Source organism: Candoia aspera, chromosome 11 (genome assembly GCF_035149785.1).
Source record: "Candoia aspera isolate rCanAsp1 chromosome 11, rCanAsp1.hap2, whole genome shotgun sequence".
NCBI classification, from domain to species: Eukaryota; Metazoa; Chordata; class Lepidosauria; order Squamata; family Boidae; genus Candoia; species Candoia aspera.
The window spans coordinates 21,087,416-21,106,259 of NC_086163.1; the positions used below are offsets into that span (position 1 = coordinate 21,087,416).

At 43.5% G+C, this 18,844-nt stretch overlaps 1 protein-coding gene across 1 annotated transcript in view; it reads left to right on the forward strand.

Annotated features, from left to right (window-relative positions):
- The first annotated feature begins 5,856 nt into the window (after window positions 1-5,856).
- Window positions 5,857-18,844, forward strand: part of LPCAT2 (lysophosphatidylcholine acyltransferase 2) — a 36,013-nt gene continuing 23,025 nt past the window's right edge. Inside the window, exons 1-2 of the mRNA XM_063312692.1 lie at window positions 5,857-6,092; window positions 16,456-16,595. Coding sequence (XP_063168762.1) covers window positions 5,895-6,092; window positions 16,456-16,595 — 338 coding nt within the window. The 5' untranslated portion in view covers window positions 5,857-5,894. The remainder of the gene's footprint in view (window positions 6,093-16,455; window positions 16,596-18,844) is intronic.

An 18,844-nucleotide genomic window follows, 5' to 3' on the forward strand; every position in this document is an offset into this window, starting at 1 on the left:
TGTGCCTAAGGCAGGACTAGAAGTCACAGTCTCCCGGTTTCTAGCCTAGTGTCTTCACCTCAACACCAAACTGGCTCTCTTTCTGAAGTTGGGGCCAGTGAATGAATGGTCTACAGCACTGGCAAAACCTTGATCGCATGAGATGTGATTGGCTCAAGGTGGGACAGAATGTCTCAATCAACAGGATAACAAAACAAAACAAAAAAATTGCAACCAGCCAGGAGATGACTAGGAGATGTTTGCTGGTTACTGAATGGATAGCAGCTGCTGGTATGGATGCAGATCCTCATATCAATTGTCTGTAATCATGCACTTCAACAGTGCTGACATGCCTTTCCTCCATTCAGCATCCATAAGGACTGACTTTCCTCTCTTTCATTGTTCTGCAGGAATTGAGGTTGTTCCCAATGAGTTGGCTCACTTGCCATCTCTATTTGTAGCCTAGGTATAGTTTTCCTGCCTCAATGCAAATTTTCCACAGTGCTATTCCTGTGAACCATTGCAGAAATTGAAGTGTGCAATGATGGTGTGGAGGGAGGGTGGACGAGTTGTCACAGCTGTTTATTTAAAGCCGCCTTCCAAGGTGCATACTGGCCATACCTTCTGCTGACTATCAGTGGGATACTGGAATTGCAATGGGTCAATCTGTTTCTTGTTTGATGTCTTGATTTAGAATGGAAGAACGTTCCTCCTCCTCCTCCTCCATCATCATTTATGCGCTGCTATAAGTGTGTAAGAAGATTAGAAATCTTATCTGATTACTTTCATAGCTCATTACTAGAAAACTAACCAGCCCTTCTCCTGTGTGTCTCTCAGTCTCAGCACTCCCAAAGGGTGTAGGTTCAGCTCCCCAGTATTTAGGAAGTTGGTAAAAGCACATCTCTTTTGCCAAGTTTTTAATTGTTAATTATTCTAATGACTGATGTTAACATTGGCTATGATTTTATTTATGTTAATTATCTTTCATTTATAACGTGCATTAATATTTTATTGCTATAAGCTTGAATTTTGGAATAAATCAAAAGGCGAGATATCCATTCAATAATAAATAAAAATAATTAAAAATTGATCCAAATAATCCAATTCATTAATTTGGAAATAGTTGGAGGACTCTTGGTCAGGACCACCCAGACCAAGAGCTGAATGCAGCATAGTTTTCCAGTCCTCGGGCCAAAATTCTTCCCAACGGGTAATACTTCTCTACTTTTTCTTCATGCCAGCCAAGATAAAGCATGCGTATCAGAGCAGGATAGAGAAGCCAAGCCGACAATCAACCTTCCTACCCTCCTCCTCCCAGAAAGTCAATAAAATGGGGCATTGTTTCCAAGAATTCTCTTAACAGCTTGTCATTGTCCAATACCATGCCTCAAGATGTGTCTCCAGAGGGAAGGAAATGGGCTCATTCCAGACGATGACTAACCTGTTTGGCTATAAAGATCCTATTGCTGGAGCCAACACAAACCTCAACTTTGAAAGAGTAATTAATGGTAATAATGCACTGGCCGGGAATTCACATCTTGCTAACTTATGTGGCTCCCTCCTTTAGCAAAGCAGGCATTTTAAATCTCTTGGATTGTCACAGTAGGTACTGTATGTCCTCCAGTTTCCATGCTGTGAGGCTGATTGCATAGCTTTGCCCACACAGAAATTAACAAGGACAAAGGCCACACAGTGCAATGCGCAGTGTCACAAATTCATGAGTCTGACTGCACCCACTTTTACTTACGGTTCACAATTCATCCCATATCTAGCTACAAAAGTATATAAAACTCTGGTAACTTTGCGAAGGCTAAATACGCTAGGCAATTTCAGCTGTGGAATTATGGATTATTTTTCAGATATTTTCTGAACTCTCCCAATCATCACCTACCACTTCTTGGGGATGCTTGAATTTGGATTCCTGCTCTGAGCAATTGTCCCTATCAGTTTTAGGATTCTGCAATTCTATGTGTGTCTTACAATATTTGATATCAAGTATAGAAGGCTTGATGTCATGTTTCCAAACTTGCCTTCCTTAATCTAGGAGCTTGCAGAAGAGAGGAAAACTACAACTCCCAGAATTCTCAAGTTGTTTTTAGACCAGCCTGACATCCTATTATCCCACTGTTTGTGCTCAGCTCACTGCCCAACGAAGTAAAATGAACAAACAGTGTCATCTGCAGGACTGATGAAAGATTGCAGCTTTGCTTTCTGGCAACACATGTGATTTGTTGTCACTATATAGGGCAGTGTTTCTCAACCTTGGGAACTCAAGATATGTGGATTTCAGCTCTCAGAATTTCCCAGCTTGGACTGATGTTTATACAAGATCTCTCTGTGGTTTGAACAGTCACACAGGGATTAGAATGTTGCTCTTTCAAATCCTTGTCCTTCCCACTTTGGAAGTGTGAGTTTCTCATTGCTAGGAAAAATACCAGATATTCATTTGGTGATAGATAGGTAAGGAGATAATATTTTCCCCCAAAATAATACATTGGACTAAAAAAACAATATATTGACTATTTTATAGAGGTATTTTAAACAGTTTTCTAAATAATAATACATAATGTGAGTTAAAATTGTCACAATACTATAATTTACAATTTAATTTAAACGATTTGCAATAAAGCAATTGAAGTAAGTCACTTCTACTCTACAATCTCAACAGAAAATGGTATTTGGCACATTCTATGTCTAAATGTTATTATTTAATTGCTAAGATTGAAGATATTCCCTCTCAAGATTTTCAAATGGCTGTTGCTTTCCCCCCAATCCCTAGTTAGTTGGAAATCTGCTCAAGACTCCCTTTTAATTCTTTAAGCTTCTTTTTTTTCCCCTGTTAAATTGGGATGGGTGGGGGTCTGGGGTCTGGCTATGACTAATTGAGAAAGAAACATTGAGGTTGCAATTGGCAGTTCAATTATGGTATTGAGTCAGAGTGAATCAATGGTGTAAAAAAAAAAAGTAGCCCAAAGAACTTGTGATGTTTCAGTCTACTTATGATAAGATTTTCCATCCACTGCAGTAAATGGGCTTTTGTATATGTTCAGAAATCTGAAGACATGTAACCCTGAGTCTCTCCATCAATTTAACATGATAAAAAGGATACATAATTAAATCTTTGGGAAACAAATACTGAAGGTATTTAGTGAATGGGATGTAGATTAAATGAAATGGAAATTTAGTCAAGTCACATTTAGTTTTTCTGACCTGGTTCCATCCACTTCTTTTCCTGTTCACTCCTCCTTTTTGGAATATGGCCTCCAGAGTATCTGAGGGATGCATGAAACAGGTCATGCCTATGAGGTCTAGATTCTGCCAAAGCAAGGCTTGGGTAGCACCCTGGACAGCACCTCTCATTTTCAGAGGTGGGCTTCCAGGAGCGAAGCTCCACTGTTGCTCCAGCAAGGCAAACTCAGAGCTGAAAGGAATCTTGTCCTACCTCTGTTGGGACAACTGGCCATTTAAGGTCTTTTTCCTTCCCATGTTAAAGGACTTAGAAGGATGAACTTCTTTGGCTATTACTTTCAATGCACCCATCAGGACACTGGGGCATTCGCTAGCACTGTGTATATGGTCTTTTCTAATACATCTAACAATCAAAAGGAACAGTATCCAATGCTTAACACTGAAAGGCAAAGATCTGGTGGGCCAAACTGATTTTGAACTGCCATCTTCAAGCTATTCATCCCTTTGCTTATGAATCAAGATGGCCAGGGAATAGTGGAGGCAGAGTCCCTGCGTTCACAGGCCGGACCAGTTCAGTTATAAGCCCAGTAGCTGCATTCATGCAACCACCTAAATCTGGTTAATTTTGACCTTACTTCATTTTTCTATGGCTTAGTCTGTTGGGTTAAACCGCTGAGCTGTCGATCGGAAGGTCGGCGGTTCGAAACCGCGTGGCGGGTTGAGCTCCCATTGTTAATCCCAGCTCCTGCTCACCTAGCAGTTCGAAAACATGCAAATGTGAGTAGATCAATAGGTACCGCTTCGGCGGGAAGGTAAAGGCGTTCCGAGTCGTCATGCTGGCCACATGACCCGGAAGTGTCTATGACAACGCCGGCTCCAAGGCTTAGAAACGGAGATGAGCACCGACCCCTAGAGTCGGACACGACTGGACTTTACGTCAAGGGAAACCTTTACCTTTACCTTTAGTCTGTTGGGCAGAACCAATGGATTCATTTAGGACTCCATGTAAAGTGCAAAGCTAGATAGAGACACACCCACAGTGGGCTGATGCTGTCATCCAAATGACAAAAGCAGCAGCTCAACATCATAGGACCAGCTTTGCCCTTTCATGACATACATGTCACAATGGTGCAGTGATGCTTTCTTCATGTGCTTCCCCTTGAGCCCACATGGACATCTTTGGCTGGAAACCAATTCATTTCTCTCTCCACCTCATCCTCCTCCCCCCATGCCACCTCTTATCAAAAGCTGGTGACCATCAATACTGTTTGTTCTTCTGATGTTCCTGTACTTGTGGCCTTTGGCGGTTAACTGAGAAAAAACAGTACAGTACAGTAAGTGTCACCTCCGCTGTGGTACATGCCACTTCAACTGTTTGGGGCTGCACACCTCTATTTGCAATCGTAACTGGTGGAGCAGCAACACCAGCAGGATATAATTACAGTATCACGTGGGAATGTTATTGACTTGACAAAAATGCTCCATGTGTCCATAGCTAATACTGTGACCTTGTGAGTAGCACCATGAGTAAAACATTTCCCTTGCACACATTTTCTTGCACCAGTTTTCCTTGCAGGATTGAGGCAAGCTGGCAGCAAAGAGTTACATTTTTACAATCCAGATATAGAGCAGCCCTTAAACAAAGATGAATGGGCTCTAATTTGGTGAGCATTGTTATTTATTACTTACGTTCTTTTGGCTGATTTAATTACTGAGCATTATTTTTTGTTAAAAAAATAACCTTGCTGTTTTATGTTTTATGTTTTTGCTCTTGGGGGGCTTTTTAAAGGTTCTTGTTGTGTGCTGAAATGCAGAAAATAAATGTTATATTAATAACACAGGGGCATTTCTTAGTCCCTGCCACCAGGAATCTTAAGGCGCAGCTGCTGCAATTGCAAACTAATCTTGGGGGGGGGGGGGGGGGGAAGGCCTATGCGGCTGGAACCGCTATTTTTAGCCCTGAAGCATGACCTGCTTGAGTCGGCAGAGAAGCCAGTGCCCTGAGAACGTGGGCAACCTTGTTCCACTTCCTTTTCCGTTCACACCTAAGTTTCAGGTTTCCAGAGTTCCGAGTCGAGTTGTGATCGTTCGCAGCGGCTCAAATCCGAAGAGGAAGCTGTTGCTGTTTTCGGTTGCCATCCTCTCGTTCTCCGCTCCTATAAAGGCCTCCTAGCTGCACTGTAAAACTCCAGAGGAGGGATTGCAGGCAGAGGAATAATGCATTCCTTTGCTCCCATCTCAAAATCCGAAGGAGACTAGCGGCACCTTTCCCGATTAACGCTTTGTCCCCAAAGGCGCAAACGTTGTCGAGCTGCGGCTCCCGGCCTCAGATGCATGGAGTTCATGGCTACATGGGGTTCTAGAGATCATCTAGGCAAGCCCCTTGCTTGGTCTAGGGTTTAAACTGTGGCGAGGAAGGGAAAGGGAAGACCCCTTCGGGGTTCGCATTTTGCAACCCACATTTGCTCGCCCCGCCTTCGATGCGCTCCAAAGATTGACGCCCTTTCTCCCTTTGGTGCCTTCCAGCCATGCCCGCGGATTAAGATCCTCGTCGCCCAGGAAAACCCGCCCGAAAGGCAGAGAAGCGGGGGCCGGACTTCAGCGCTCCTCCACCTTTACCTTTCCGCCCCCACCTCTGGCCTGGGTCAGGTCGAGGTGTGCCGCGCATGCGCCCTGGAGCCAGGGAGGGGCGCTCGCCGCTCTGTCTGCGCCTCTTTCAGCGCCCGATGACTCTGTGCACGGGAGCGGCTTCGGTGGCGACGCTGGAAAGCGCCTCTGTAGCCGGCGACATGGTGCAGCTGCCCTCGCCGCCGGAGCAGCAGCAGCGGCTCTTCCTTCTGCCCAGGCAGCAGTCGCTGGCCTCCCCCTTGGTGCTCAACCCCTTCGTGCAAGAGACGCGTTTGGACGCCAAGGACAAATCCTGGGTAGTGAGAAACGGAGGGACGGGCGGGAAGAGAGCTTGGCCAGCTCCGTAAACAAACCCGGCTGGGTGTGGACGTGAAAAGGGGAAAGGGATCGGGGGGGGGGGGCGGGGGGCGGACGGGAGGAGTTGCAGCCCGTGCCCCACTGGAGCAAGGAGCAAGGACCGAGGGAGGGCCAAAGAAATAAAGGCACTTCCTATTCATTTCATCCCGTTTGATTCCTCCCAGCATTAGAAGTTCCGCTGAAAGGTGGCAGACATGAAATCCGGCCTCTGTAAACGTGTGGGGCGGCCGGGGGGCTTCTCTTCCCAGTTCGTTGATCGTGGCTTGTTTGGGTGCCCTGAAGTCTTGGAGCGCCCCCCCCACGGAGAAAAACCCGGACGGCTCAGCGTCTCCTTTAAGCCCGAACAGCTGTGGGGGTCTTCCTGCGTTCCACCTGCCTTGGCCCTCAGGGGAACTTCCTGGAAACGAAGGGAAACCGGCGTCCCGGGACTTCCAAGAAGTTGATCCGGAGCGCAAGGCGAGGTTCCCTCTCGGGGTTCCGAGCTCCGTAGGTGGGATTTGCACCCCGCGATGTTTTATTGTTGATCTGCATCTGGGCGTGGTGAAATTTTGTTGGGGAAGATGGATGGGAGGGAGTCCTGGGAGAGACAGACATTCGTGGCTTACCGTTCCTTTTTCACCACTTCGAATTGGGATGGTTGGTTCCTTTTCGGGTGGAAAAGCTTTTAATGCTCCAGTACAAGAAATACACAGTGGAAGCTGCGCGGGGCAGCGTTACTCTCTCACTTGGGAGGGCCTCTTCTCTGCATAGAAGAGGCCCTCCCAATTGCTGGGGAGACTTTGCTCTCCAGCCTTCTCTAGAACATAGAGATGGATGGGGTTCTAGAGCTCATGTAGTCTAGCCCCTTGCTTGAGCTAGGGTTTACAGGGGAGAGTGCAGCCCCAGCATCTTTAAAAGAGGAGGCTTTAGTGCACCTGGTGTGGAAAGACAACGATGGTCAAAGACCACAATCAAGTTTACCTTCCGAGTATGATGCCATAACAGTTCCCAAGGCATTTTCAAGGTGTCTGGTTCTTCCCTGTAGAAAATTCTCCTGAAATTTAGCTGAAATTACTTTGTCTGTTTGGTCCCTGGTCTAAGTCTGCTCTGTTGCCCTTGGGCAGAACAACTTTGCAGATATTTACGTATTACATTTGTAGGCTGCCCAGCTCCCAGGGACTCTGGGTGGATAGAGCCTGCTCAGATCTTAGTTGTCTTTTCTCCTGATTTTGTTCAGCCTGCCTTTCTATTTTTCTTTTCAGTCCTGCCTCGCAGGATTTGATTTCCACTTTTGTAGTGGGATATGGCAACTTTCCATTTGCAAGGTGTTTGCATCTTCAGAGACATGGCCCTTATGCAAGAACCTGCCAAGAAGCTTTGCTAGAATTTGGTCAAATATTCTGTTTGTTTATTTATTTTTTAATAAACTCAAAGGCAGAATCTAACAAAGATAGACTGCTTCAGCATGTGGAGGTTCCATATAGTGATTATGATTAATAGCCTTTGATCGGTCTTACTGCTGACTTGCTCCAGTCTCTAAAAATCAAAGAAAACAAGCTGGTTAAGGCAAGTATCCTTTCTGCAGCTTGTTCATGATGGAATTATGAGGAGGGCTGCACCTGTTGGACTTGTGCCTGAGGAATTAGTACAGCCTTTTTATCTCCAAAGAGCATTCCCCTGCTGCCCACTGTTCTTGCAATGCCATTATGCAATAAGCTTCTTTTCATACCATTTTACAGATACGGAAATGAATGTAGGAAATGGTCTTGTTTTGCTGAAGGAAGTGCAGGAGGGGAATGGAATTTGGATGCTTAGAGCAAGCTCTGAATTCAGTATTCATCATCTTCATGTTATTTTTAAAGATTCTGATAGAATAAGCAGATTTATAGTAAACTTAACTGTATAGCCTGCTCAGTGGTTGTCCCTAATCCTAGATCGCGCTCTGTTCTTGATATTTATCTGGGCTTACCTTCCACATCGCTGAATTGCAAGTGTTCTTCAGACTTCCCCTTTTGCAAATATTTATATTCAAGGACAGGATGTTGCTAGTAGCAAACAGAACTCATTAAATGAGAATTGCAGTGGAAACCCCTCTGCCTTTTCTAGCTCCTTTAAAGCAACTCATTCCGTATGCAAGTCACACATCAAACCCTGGATTGTGTTTTAGTTTTAATTAGTTGATATGGATAGTGCTGCGTCAGTTGAGTTGACAGCGGAGATTTACTGGCTTCTAATCTCTGCAGTACAGGATTTCCCATCTCTTGTATTGAGATCATCTTATATGAAGCTATACAAATACTGGCCTTTGCCAGTGTTTCCAGAAGTAGATGTCGTATCTTTTCTTTCATTTCCTTTAAATGTGATTCTAAACTTTGTCGGAATAACAGCTCTGCATAAATTCCAGCAGGGAAGTTGTTGAAAGTAAAGCATGGATGAGAATACAATGAATGCTTAGCAGCGGTTCAGCATTAAGCCAGGAGTTGGATAGTGATGTGTAATGTCCCCTTGGTCGGTCAGTTGATGAAAGTATAAGGAATGCCAATGATGGTGTGAGGCCTGTGTTGGTTGGGGGTGTGAATGTGCTTGTGCTTCTCTATAAGATAACGCCACATTATTAGCCAAGAATGCAAATAATTGTCAGGAAATGGTTCCTAGATTGGAGTACAGCTCTGAAATTTAATTTATCCAAGAATGAGGCAGTTTTGTTTGACAGGGAAAATGGAGCAAATAACTGTAGATTATACATAAAAGGCAAAGAACAAAAACAACCCTAGAGCAATTAGATGGATATGTATACTTATGTAGAAAGCTGTTGGGAAAAGGAAAAATGTTAAGACATATAAATGCTGGTCAAAGGGTGGGGTGGGCAGTATGTGGTGTGTTGTAAGGCATGAAAGCTAGTGGAAAGAAATGAAGATGGCTATACAGGTTTTGTTGTTTATTCGTTTAGTTGCCTCCGACTCTTCGTGACTTCATGGACCAGCCCACGCCAGAGCTTCCTGTCGGTCGTCAACACCCCCAGCTCCCCCAGGGACGAGTCCGTCACCTCTAGAATATCATCCATTCACCTTGCCCTTGGTCGGCCCCTCTTCCTTTTGCCCTCCACTCTCCCTAGCATCAGCATCTTCTCCAGGGTGTCCTGTCTTCTCATTATGCGGCCAAAGTATTTCAGTTTTGCCTTTAATATCATTCCCTCAAGTGAGCAGTCTGGCTTTATTTCCTGGAGGATGGACTGGTCTGATCTTCTTGCAGTCCAAGGCACTCTCAGAATTTTCCTCCAACACCACAGTTCAAAAGCATCGATCTTCCTTCTCTCAGCCTTCCTTATGGTCCAGCTCTCGCAGCCATATGTTACTACGGGGAACACCATTGCTTTAACTATGCGGACCTTTGTTGTCAGTGTGATGTCTCTGCTCTTAACTATTTTATCAAGATTGGTCATTGGTCTTCTCCCAAGGATTAAGCATCTTCTGATTTCCTGACTGCAGTCAACATCTGCAGTAATTTTCGCACCTAGAAATACAAAGTCTTTCACTGCCTCTGTGTTTTCTCCCTCTATTTGCCAGTTATCAATCAAGCTGGTTGCCATAATCTTGGTTTTTTTGAGGTTTAGCTGCAGGCCAGTTTTTGCACTTTCTTCTTTCACCTTCATCATAAAGCTCCTCAGTTCCTCTTCGCTTTCAGCCATCAAAGTGGTATCATCCGCATATCTGAGATTGTTAATGTTTCTTCCAGTGATTTTAACTCCAGCCTTGGATTCCTCAAGCCCAGCTTGTCGCACGATGTGTTCTGTGTACAAGTTGAATAGGTAGGGTGAGAGTATACAGCCCTGCCGTATATACCTTCTATACAGGTAGTCCTCACTTAATGACCACAATTGAGACCAGAATTTTGGTTGCTAAGCGAAGAGGCCATTAAGCAAATCTGATCTGATTTTATGACCTTTTTGCAGTGGTCATTAAGTGAGTCACTGCAGTCATTACGTGAACCACATGGTTGTTAAGCAAATCACATGGTTCCCCATTGATTTTGCTTGCTGGAAGCCAGCTGGGAAGGTCGAAAATGGCAATCATATGACCACAGGATGCTGCGATGGTCATAAATGCAAACTGGTTGCCAAATGCCCAAATCATGATCATGTGACTGTGGAGGTGCTGTGACGGTTATAAGTGTGAGCACTGGTTGTAAGTCAGGTTTTTCAGCACCGTCTTAAGTCTGAACCATCAGTAAACAAATGGTCATTAAGTGAGGACTACCTATATGTAGAAGCATACATCTGCTCATTTTGCAAGACAAACAGAGAGTAAGTTTTCCCACTTTTCATCCACGCCTGCAAAAGGAATAGTTTGTGCTGGAAATAGGATGAGGGACAGCAGACACGGTCTCCTCTAATGCTGGTGCTAATGCTGGGGGTACAGATTGGGATTTAGCCAAAACAACAATTTACAGGTACTGGGGAGAGGTGGGAGGCTTGGAAGGAAACCTGATTTCAACCCTTTGATGTAGGCCAGGTCAGGAAACAGACCACAAGAGATATTAGAACTCTATTATACTGGTATAGCTATAATAACAGAACCTTGAAAGCCTGCCAGAGTTTCTGGTTCCTTCTGTCTTTATACCAAAGAGACTCAAGGCTGGCCAGTCTTGAGTTTCTTTCTTGCTCCCTCCCATCTCTCTGGGCCAGGCTGATGTTCCTGTAATGGCTGCTGCCTGCCTTCTTCAGGGCTACCTCTGTGCTCTTCTATAGCCAGTGTTTGCAAAGACATTCACCCTACCCTATACAAGAGTCTTAGAAGAAAATATGGGGAGTCAACTCCCATCCCTCCAAAAGTCCATGCAAATGCTGCTAGTTTTGTTGGTAAAATTAGCTATGCATTGCTGGGTCAACTCAAAAATACAGTTGGGTAGTTTTAAAGCAGAGATTCAATTCTCCTCTTGAATTTGTAGTTTTCCTTTCCATGTTTCCTGGTTTGTGACTCTTCTTAGAGAGCAAGTATAACCTGATATTCTAAGAAAGGAAGTCCACATTCTTGATTGCTTTAAGATTAGTCTTTGCCGCTTTCTCCCAGAAGGCTTTAAACTCTTAAAATCTTGCCTGCCCCCCCGCCACAAAGTCATTGGACCAAGTTAAATACCTCACATTGAAGAGACAGAGAAGAAAAAATCTGTTTAATAAATAAATCCAAAGGGAGGGGTGGTTCCTCTTGTATTTATTTATTTAACAGTACAGACTGAAAATTGCTAGTGTTTTTTGTCTCCTTGCTTGCTTATAAAGGAGACCTTACTGTAGGCCAAGGATGGACAATTTGTGCCCCTTCATCTTCTTTTTAAGTTTTTTTTTTTTTTTAAATTTTTGGCAGCTCCAGTACCCTGTTTCACTGAATCACTGAAATTTACAAGCACAATTACCCAACATTGGCAGCCTGGTTTTCTTCTATGTTGAGGCAGGAAATTTAGAAAGGCTAAGCCCCAAATGAGACCCAGTTTGGTATACTGTAGTGGTAAAGGCACCAGGCTAGAAACTGGGAGGCTGTGAGTTCTAGTCCTGCCTTAGGCACAAAGCCAGCTGGGTGATCTTAGGCCAGTCACTCTTTCTCAGCCCTAGGAAGCAGGCAATGGCAAACCACTTCCAAAAAACCTTGCCAAGAAAACTGCAGGGACTTGTCCAGGCAGTCTCCAAAAATCAGACATGACTGAACAGATAAAAAAAAAATGTCTCCAATAGGCTTAATACAGGTTTGTTTTTAAGAGGAAAAAGAAAAAAAGAAATCAAACACCCCCATTGACAGTCTGTAATAAAAGGAGAAATTCCAGTCCTTTCCCTAATGGAGCTCATCATCCACACTGGCATCCTCCCTCTCCCCAATTTTAATGCAGCCACCAGGTCTCCAAAGTTGTTCAGCAGTGGCTAAAAATACCACTTGATATGTGAGTTCTAGCTTCTTAGCCTGGCAGATGGAATTTTAAAGAAAACTCCCTGCAGGTGACTGGGTAACAACCAGATGAGTTATCTGATTTACAACCAGGTAACAATGCATAAAGAGCTTTCCAGCACAAGTGTAATGGTATGTGGGAATGACCTTGGGAGACAGGAAGAAGAGCTGCAGGCTAGACAACGGTAAGATAAGAGGCTGCTGAGCCCACAGAAGGAATGGAAATGTGGCAAATGTCTCAGAAGGGACACTCCCTAGTTTCTGGACTGTAAAGGTGATGGGGGAGAAATGTACTTTCAGACTTGCAAGATTCTACTAATGTAACCTTGTAACATAGTTAGAGTTAGTACTCCTGGGTGTGTTACTTGTCTGGACTACCTTGCAAGGCTGACAGCAAGAACCATTTGGCTAGCAGTGTCTTATGACCAATACAGGTAGACCTCACTTAAAGACCACAATTGGGCCCGGAATTTTGGTTGCTAAGCGAAGTGGCCATTCATTAAGTGAATCTGACCTGATTTTACTACCTTTTTTGTGGTGGCCATTAAGTGAATCACCTTGGAGATTAAGCAAACAACATGGTCATTAAGTGAATGACATGGTTCCCCATTGATTTTTGCTTGCCAGAAGCTGGCCGGAAAGGTAGAAAATGGTGACCACGGGATGCTGTGATGGTCATAAATGTGAACCGGTTGCCAAGCACCCAAATCATGATCATGTGACCGTGGCGATGCTGCAACAGTCATAAGTGTGAGTTGGTCATACGTCAGTTTTTCCAGCACCATCGTAAAATCCAAACTGTCACTAAACAAATGGTTGTTAAGTAAGGACTACTTGTAAATGCCACTTCCATTCTACAAGAATTATGCTAGATGTCATGGCTGATCTTATCTCCATCTTTCCTCCAGTTGCAAGGTTTGTTCATTTGTAATTTAGGAATTGCCACATGGCTGATCCTCTGTGGCTTAATTCCTGTAACTCCTTGGATGTTCCTTTTTGCATTGTGGGGACTTGAGCATGATAAGTTCATGTCTTAAAGGAAAGGGAAGGACCTGTTTCAAGAATCCTGTAATCGCTGGGCCGTTGTGAATTGCAAGTTAATATTCATCTGCCTATTGGGGAAGTGCTAGAACTAGATATAAATCTGAGGTTTAAGTTGCATTATGTGCTGATGAATGAAAACCCAATTCCAAGCAGTTTTGCTTCCCCAGTTATAGCAGTGTTTCTCAGGCTCATCAACGTTCAGATGGGTTAGGCTGACCATACCCCCTTGAGACAAAAACGGAACATTGGGATGGCAAACCAGGGCAGGGCTGGGCGACGGGCTGGATCGGCAGGCAGGAACTTCTCCGGTTTTCTCAGGCTGGGAATCTTTGGATTCCTCCGTTTGCAAGAGGCAAGGCTGGGCTGGAGAGTCTAGTGAACAGTTGTCCCCGACCAGCTGTTTCTCCTCTGGCTGTGCTTTTACGTTCTTTTCTTCCCGCCCTTTGATCACCACCTATCAGCTGATCCTGTTTTTTCCTTTTTAGGTTTCCCACCGGGCTGAGCTCTGTGGCTTTTTTCCCTCCGTTTCTGCTGAGCTCCCCTTCCTTCCACTAAAAAGTCAGACTGCATTCTGACCCGTTTGCGGGAACTTTCAAATTTTTAAGTAAGGTTTTTAAGAAAACGGGACAAAATGGACATCTATGTTAAAACGATGGGATGGTCTAGAAATGTTTAAAAAATGGGACTGGCCCATTCAAAACGGGACACATGGTCAGCCTAAGATGGGTGGACTTCAACTGAGTTGAAGTCCACCCATCTGAATGTTGATGAGCTTGAAAAACACTGAGTTATAGGATGCCCATACTTGCTTAAAGGAACGGTGCAGAAAAATATGGCTGGGTCAAAACCAGCCATGAGCAAGTGGGTGTCCTGTTCTGAAAATTCCTTCTGGTCACTGGCAGGAGCGATGCAATTCAAAGACTGTTTCTTTTTTACTCCTCAGAAACGGTACTTTCTTGCAGTGACTTGGTGGTCTTCTCAGTTTTCGAACAAGCCCTTTGGCATCTTTCAGTCCTCCAGCCTTATATCTGAAGTTTGTTTTGTTGGCGTTGGGCAGATCTGAAAGCTTCCCAGGCAGAAGAACATTTCACAACTTCCCTCATGAGCAATCTGCATTCTGCTTAATAGTATAATCAGAGGCATGTCATTTTTGAAGGAAGAAAAAAAACCCTGCTGTTTTAGCTGCAGGTTATAAATAGAGGTAGTAGACCTTGCAAGGGTGCTAATTGTTCTTTTTTGTGATCTGGCACAGAAGTGAAGCTTTAGCCTACCCTTCCCTTTGCAGTGTACCTGTTTTGTGGGAAGAAAACAGTATGATTTAATTTACTATTAAAAAAAAAAGATAACCCTTCCTATCTTGGGTCATCTCCACCCATACCTGATATTTTTCAACCTGAAAGTAAGGAACACCAGGTCCTCTTCTAAATGTTCAAATTGCCATTGTGGCCTCTTCATTTAGCCCAACTTCGAACTTAACTTTTGATATTCAGTCCCCTACGAATCACTGACGACATTTCAGAGAATATTTTCTTTCTTCCCTCCCCTTCCTCCGCCTCCTTAAAAAGATTTGTGATGAATTAGCAGCACATTTCTACAACCTACTGTCTGTCTTAACCATTGCTGAAAAGTCAGGATACTTTAAAATTAATATTTAACTGTTTCTGACATCTGCCAAGTTAAACCCCGTTCTGAAACAAAGCAGCCTGCTATTTAAGAATGAAAGGTTTCTGAAATTTACATTAAACCTGCCCTGCCCCTTTCTGGCAGAAGCATCAAATTACTGTTATCAGGACATTATTTTCTACCTCTCTCTGCAGTTGGTTAATGGATTAAGTCCTAACCCTGAGACATTAAAAGTTACTTAAGTTTTCAAAGTTTTTGCCCAACCTTATTTATTTGTTTATTTGTTTATTCAACAAATTTATATGGCCACCAAACTCATAGCGACTTATTTACTGTATTTAGCATTTATGGATTGGCTGATTGTACAAAGCGCCGTTGCATCTATGATAAATCTCTCCTTCATGAATTCCTGAAATCCCTGGTTTTAAAGCTAGTGACAATCACTGAATCTTGTTGCAAGGAGTTCCATCTGTGCTGAGTTTTGAGTTATAATAATTAACTTTCTTGTGCAAGTCATCTTTTGGTGTTGCATCACCAGCATTCAGATGTGATGTGATCAGAGGACTGTGCATATCACCACTTCCTGAACTTAGTTCTTGTTCTGTCACACCATCACAGGAACATCACTTTTTAGGAAAAACAAACCAGGCCTGTTGCTTTGTATTTGAACTGCTCTTGAGAAAAATATGTGTTTAGAAATACTTGGTGGTCAACGATTTCCTCTTATTCAACTGAATTGACGCCTCTTAGCCCAGAGGCATTGCTTAAAAGATGAGCTTGCACAAAACACTTAACCAGTGGAACGCCCAGAAACTTCATTTGTATAACATGCAAAGCTTGTTAACTTTAACTTTGGCTATTTTATGATTCAGTGTAAATATCAACCTAGAATTCATTTTAATCCACTAGACAAGTTGAAACAAGTTCTGTGAAGACAGAGTATGTCCCAAATGGGATATTAGGAAAATGGCTGGACCTGAGAATCTCTCTTGTGTTTGAACGATGCCTCAACAGACTTTGTAGCCAGTGATGCCATCCTACAGGGACGTGTTGGGTACGGACTCTTTTTCTCTGGGGAACAGATGTCAAGTCTGAGTAAATGTGCTGACTGGATCTTGCTGAAGGAAACAAACGACATGAAAAAGTGAAGCTGCCCTTTTGTCTGAAGAGAAACCAAATCTGGTGGTTTGCCCCAGCCTTGAACTCAGCCTTTGGAAGTACAGAGTACACAGTGTTATTGGAAATATTGACCTTGCTGGGCCAGATGATAGCAAAAAATGGGGCTCTGAGAAGAGAAATCCTTTTCCTGACTTTCTCTGTGCAAGAGAAGACAGAGAACAGCTTATTCCTACATGGACCCCACTGAGAAAGAGTTTCCAGTGTAGGACAACACTTGCCTTGGCCTTAACACACAGCATATTGACTAGTTTTCCCACTCCTGTACTGTGGGTTCTGTCCAAATTTGGCACCCATGCAACTCGGGTGCAGTGTATCCTTCTGAAAATGCCTTAGTCACATCTGGGTCTAAATCTGATACTAAGGCAAACTCAAGTTTCTCCATGTTGCAAAAATCAAGTAACTGAGTTAGTTAACCTGCATCTTATCACTAGATGGGCTGGAAATGATACGATTGAGATTATTCCCTGATGCACATTGTCAAACATAAGTCATGAATCCCAGAAGTTGTCCAGATGTTTTCTTAACTTTGTCACTTCTTTTCCAGGCTTTCTTGTTGGGCCTTATTCTCCTCCCTCTGCGTGGTGTGGGCCTACTGCTGCTTTTGTTAATGGCATGGCCTTTTGCGGTTCTAGCGACATCCTGCATCCCTGAAAAAGGCACGGTGCCACTTCAAGGATGGAAAAGGTAACATGGTTATGGGAACTATCTAAAGACTTCTCTTTTGCTTTTAATGGAGGCATCGCCTAGGTATGAAACAGCACAGAATGTGCAGTGGTTAAGGTAACTGCCACATGGATTATTTATTATCAGCAATATACTCCTTAGTTTTCATTCTGCCTTGAAATGAAATTTGGTTCTACAGAAAACACCTCCTGTTTGTGTTTGTACATATAGCTTAGGAACCAAACAGTGCTCCGTTTGGTTCCTAAGCTATATGTACAAACACAGATAACAAAAGAAATCTGTCCTACAGATAACAAAAGAAATCTGTCCAAATTCCAACAGTGCCTACTCCAGAGTAGAACTGGATTAAAAGCTCTCACAAATTTGCAATGTTGGTCTTAATTTTTTCCTGTTTATAGCAAGCAGAACTCAAAGCTTGCAATGTCCTATTTTTGTCCGTTGGGTTTTGAAAGATGAGTGCATCCATAAGACTCTACACTTTCTTTTTTTAAGATTGAAAGATGTGTGTTTCAATGCTAGCTGACATGCACCATTATGGTACCAAAGTACAATCTTGAGTACAGGACTCAAGTTTCCCTATATAACATTCCTTCCAGGAGGGCTTTCACTGTTGCAAATGGAAAACTAAATGTAGAAAAATGAATCTTCTGCCTGGATAATAAAATTACAGCTGGGAGGAAGAAGCAGAGATATGTCCTAAGCTTGTAAGTTCTTCCTACCTTCTGAGGTTTGAGATTTCCTGCTTCAGCAACCCCCAACATGACTTGAATTGGCCCGACAGGCATAATGAATAGAGAACATAACTTTCTCACTGAGTTTAACAATAGTTATTTTCTACCCAATGCTGCTGGACCATGATTGCCCAATATGTTTATCTGGCTAGCAGAGCATGGCAGCTCCCATCACATAATGGTGAAGAGATTGAGTGACCCATTTGATGCTTCCTCTGTGGGGTGGGCAGACTGAGTCATTGTTCATTGCTTAGCCTCCTGCTGGTTTCTTTGGCTGTGTCAGCTTAAAAAATATATTTTCTTGCCCAGTCTTGTAACAGAAGGCTAATATTGACTTTATTGTTTGCCCTGAATTTTATTGCCTTGTTTTACAGTTGTATTTACAATTGTGCAGTTTTCATAATTGCATAGCTTTATGGGTTTGTTTGGGTTGTGTTTTTTTTTTTGGGAGGGGGGTTTATAGTATGGTAGGCTGTCCCCCCTCCCATTAAAAGGGCCAGAAGTAAATAAATAAACACAAATAAATAATTATGACTAATACTGATTCAACTGGGTGGGGATTGCAATGATGCAAGTCCAGCATATGTAAAGGATTTGCTTTGTACAAATGGAGAGAGGGATCCTGTCTGGAGCCAACTCTTATATATCTGAGAAAATATGCAAATGCTTTGGGTGTGTGTGTACACACACACACACACACTGTATATATATGGGTGTGCATGCATGCATACTTTTGAGTCAGTGTTGACTCCTGGTGACTGCCTGGAATAATCCCTGCAGTTTTCTTGGCAAGGTTTTTTGGAAGTAGTTTGCCATTGCCTCCTTCCTAGGGCTGAGAGAGAGTGACTGGCCCATGGCCACCCAACCAGCTTTCATGCCCAAGGTTGGACTAGAGCTCACAGTCCCCTGGTTTCTAGCTTGATGCTTTAACTATTACACCAAACTGGCTTTGGGTTGCATATGCTCACCTTTAATTATGGACAAAGCTTTGACAGTCTAGTAGTATTTGACCATCCTTGGAAAACATACATTTTCAATCAGGCTTATGAGGCAGGAAGAGATACAAATAGTAGGGATGTGAAAATGTTCACTGGTGGGACCACACTGGTGAGAGTGCAACATTTCTTCTCCTTGGAAGGCTACACTGGCCTCTTCCAAGGCCCTCCTTGGTTGTGTTCACGTACAGTTTGCACCAACAAAGCAAAGCAGCTCTGCAGAAACACACAATGTGCAGAGCTCCATGGACAGCCTTGGAAGTGACCATGCGGCCTTCCGAAGGACGTGGCTGCTTTAGCAGTTTGGGCAGGGTGCTTCACGTAAGCTCAGATGCTTTCTGAAACCCTTCTTCTGCATTGCTTTGCAAGGCCTTATTCAGCTCAGCATCCTGGGGCATGGGGACATAAGGGAGAGCATGAGATATTGGTGTGGTAAAGGGCAGTGGGACTTAGTGCAACGTATCAACAGCTGAGAATGGAGAAAGTCGGTCTTGAAAACCTGATGGGCAAGAATAGTTTATGC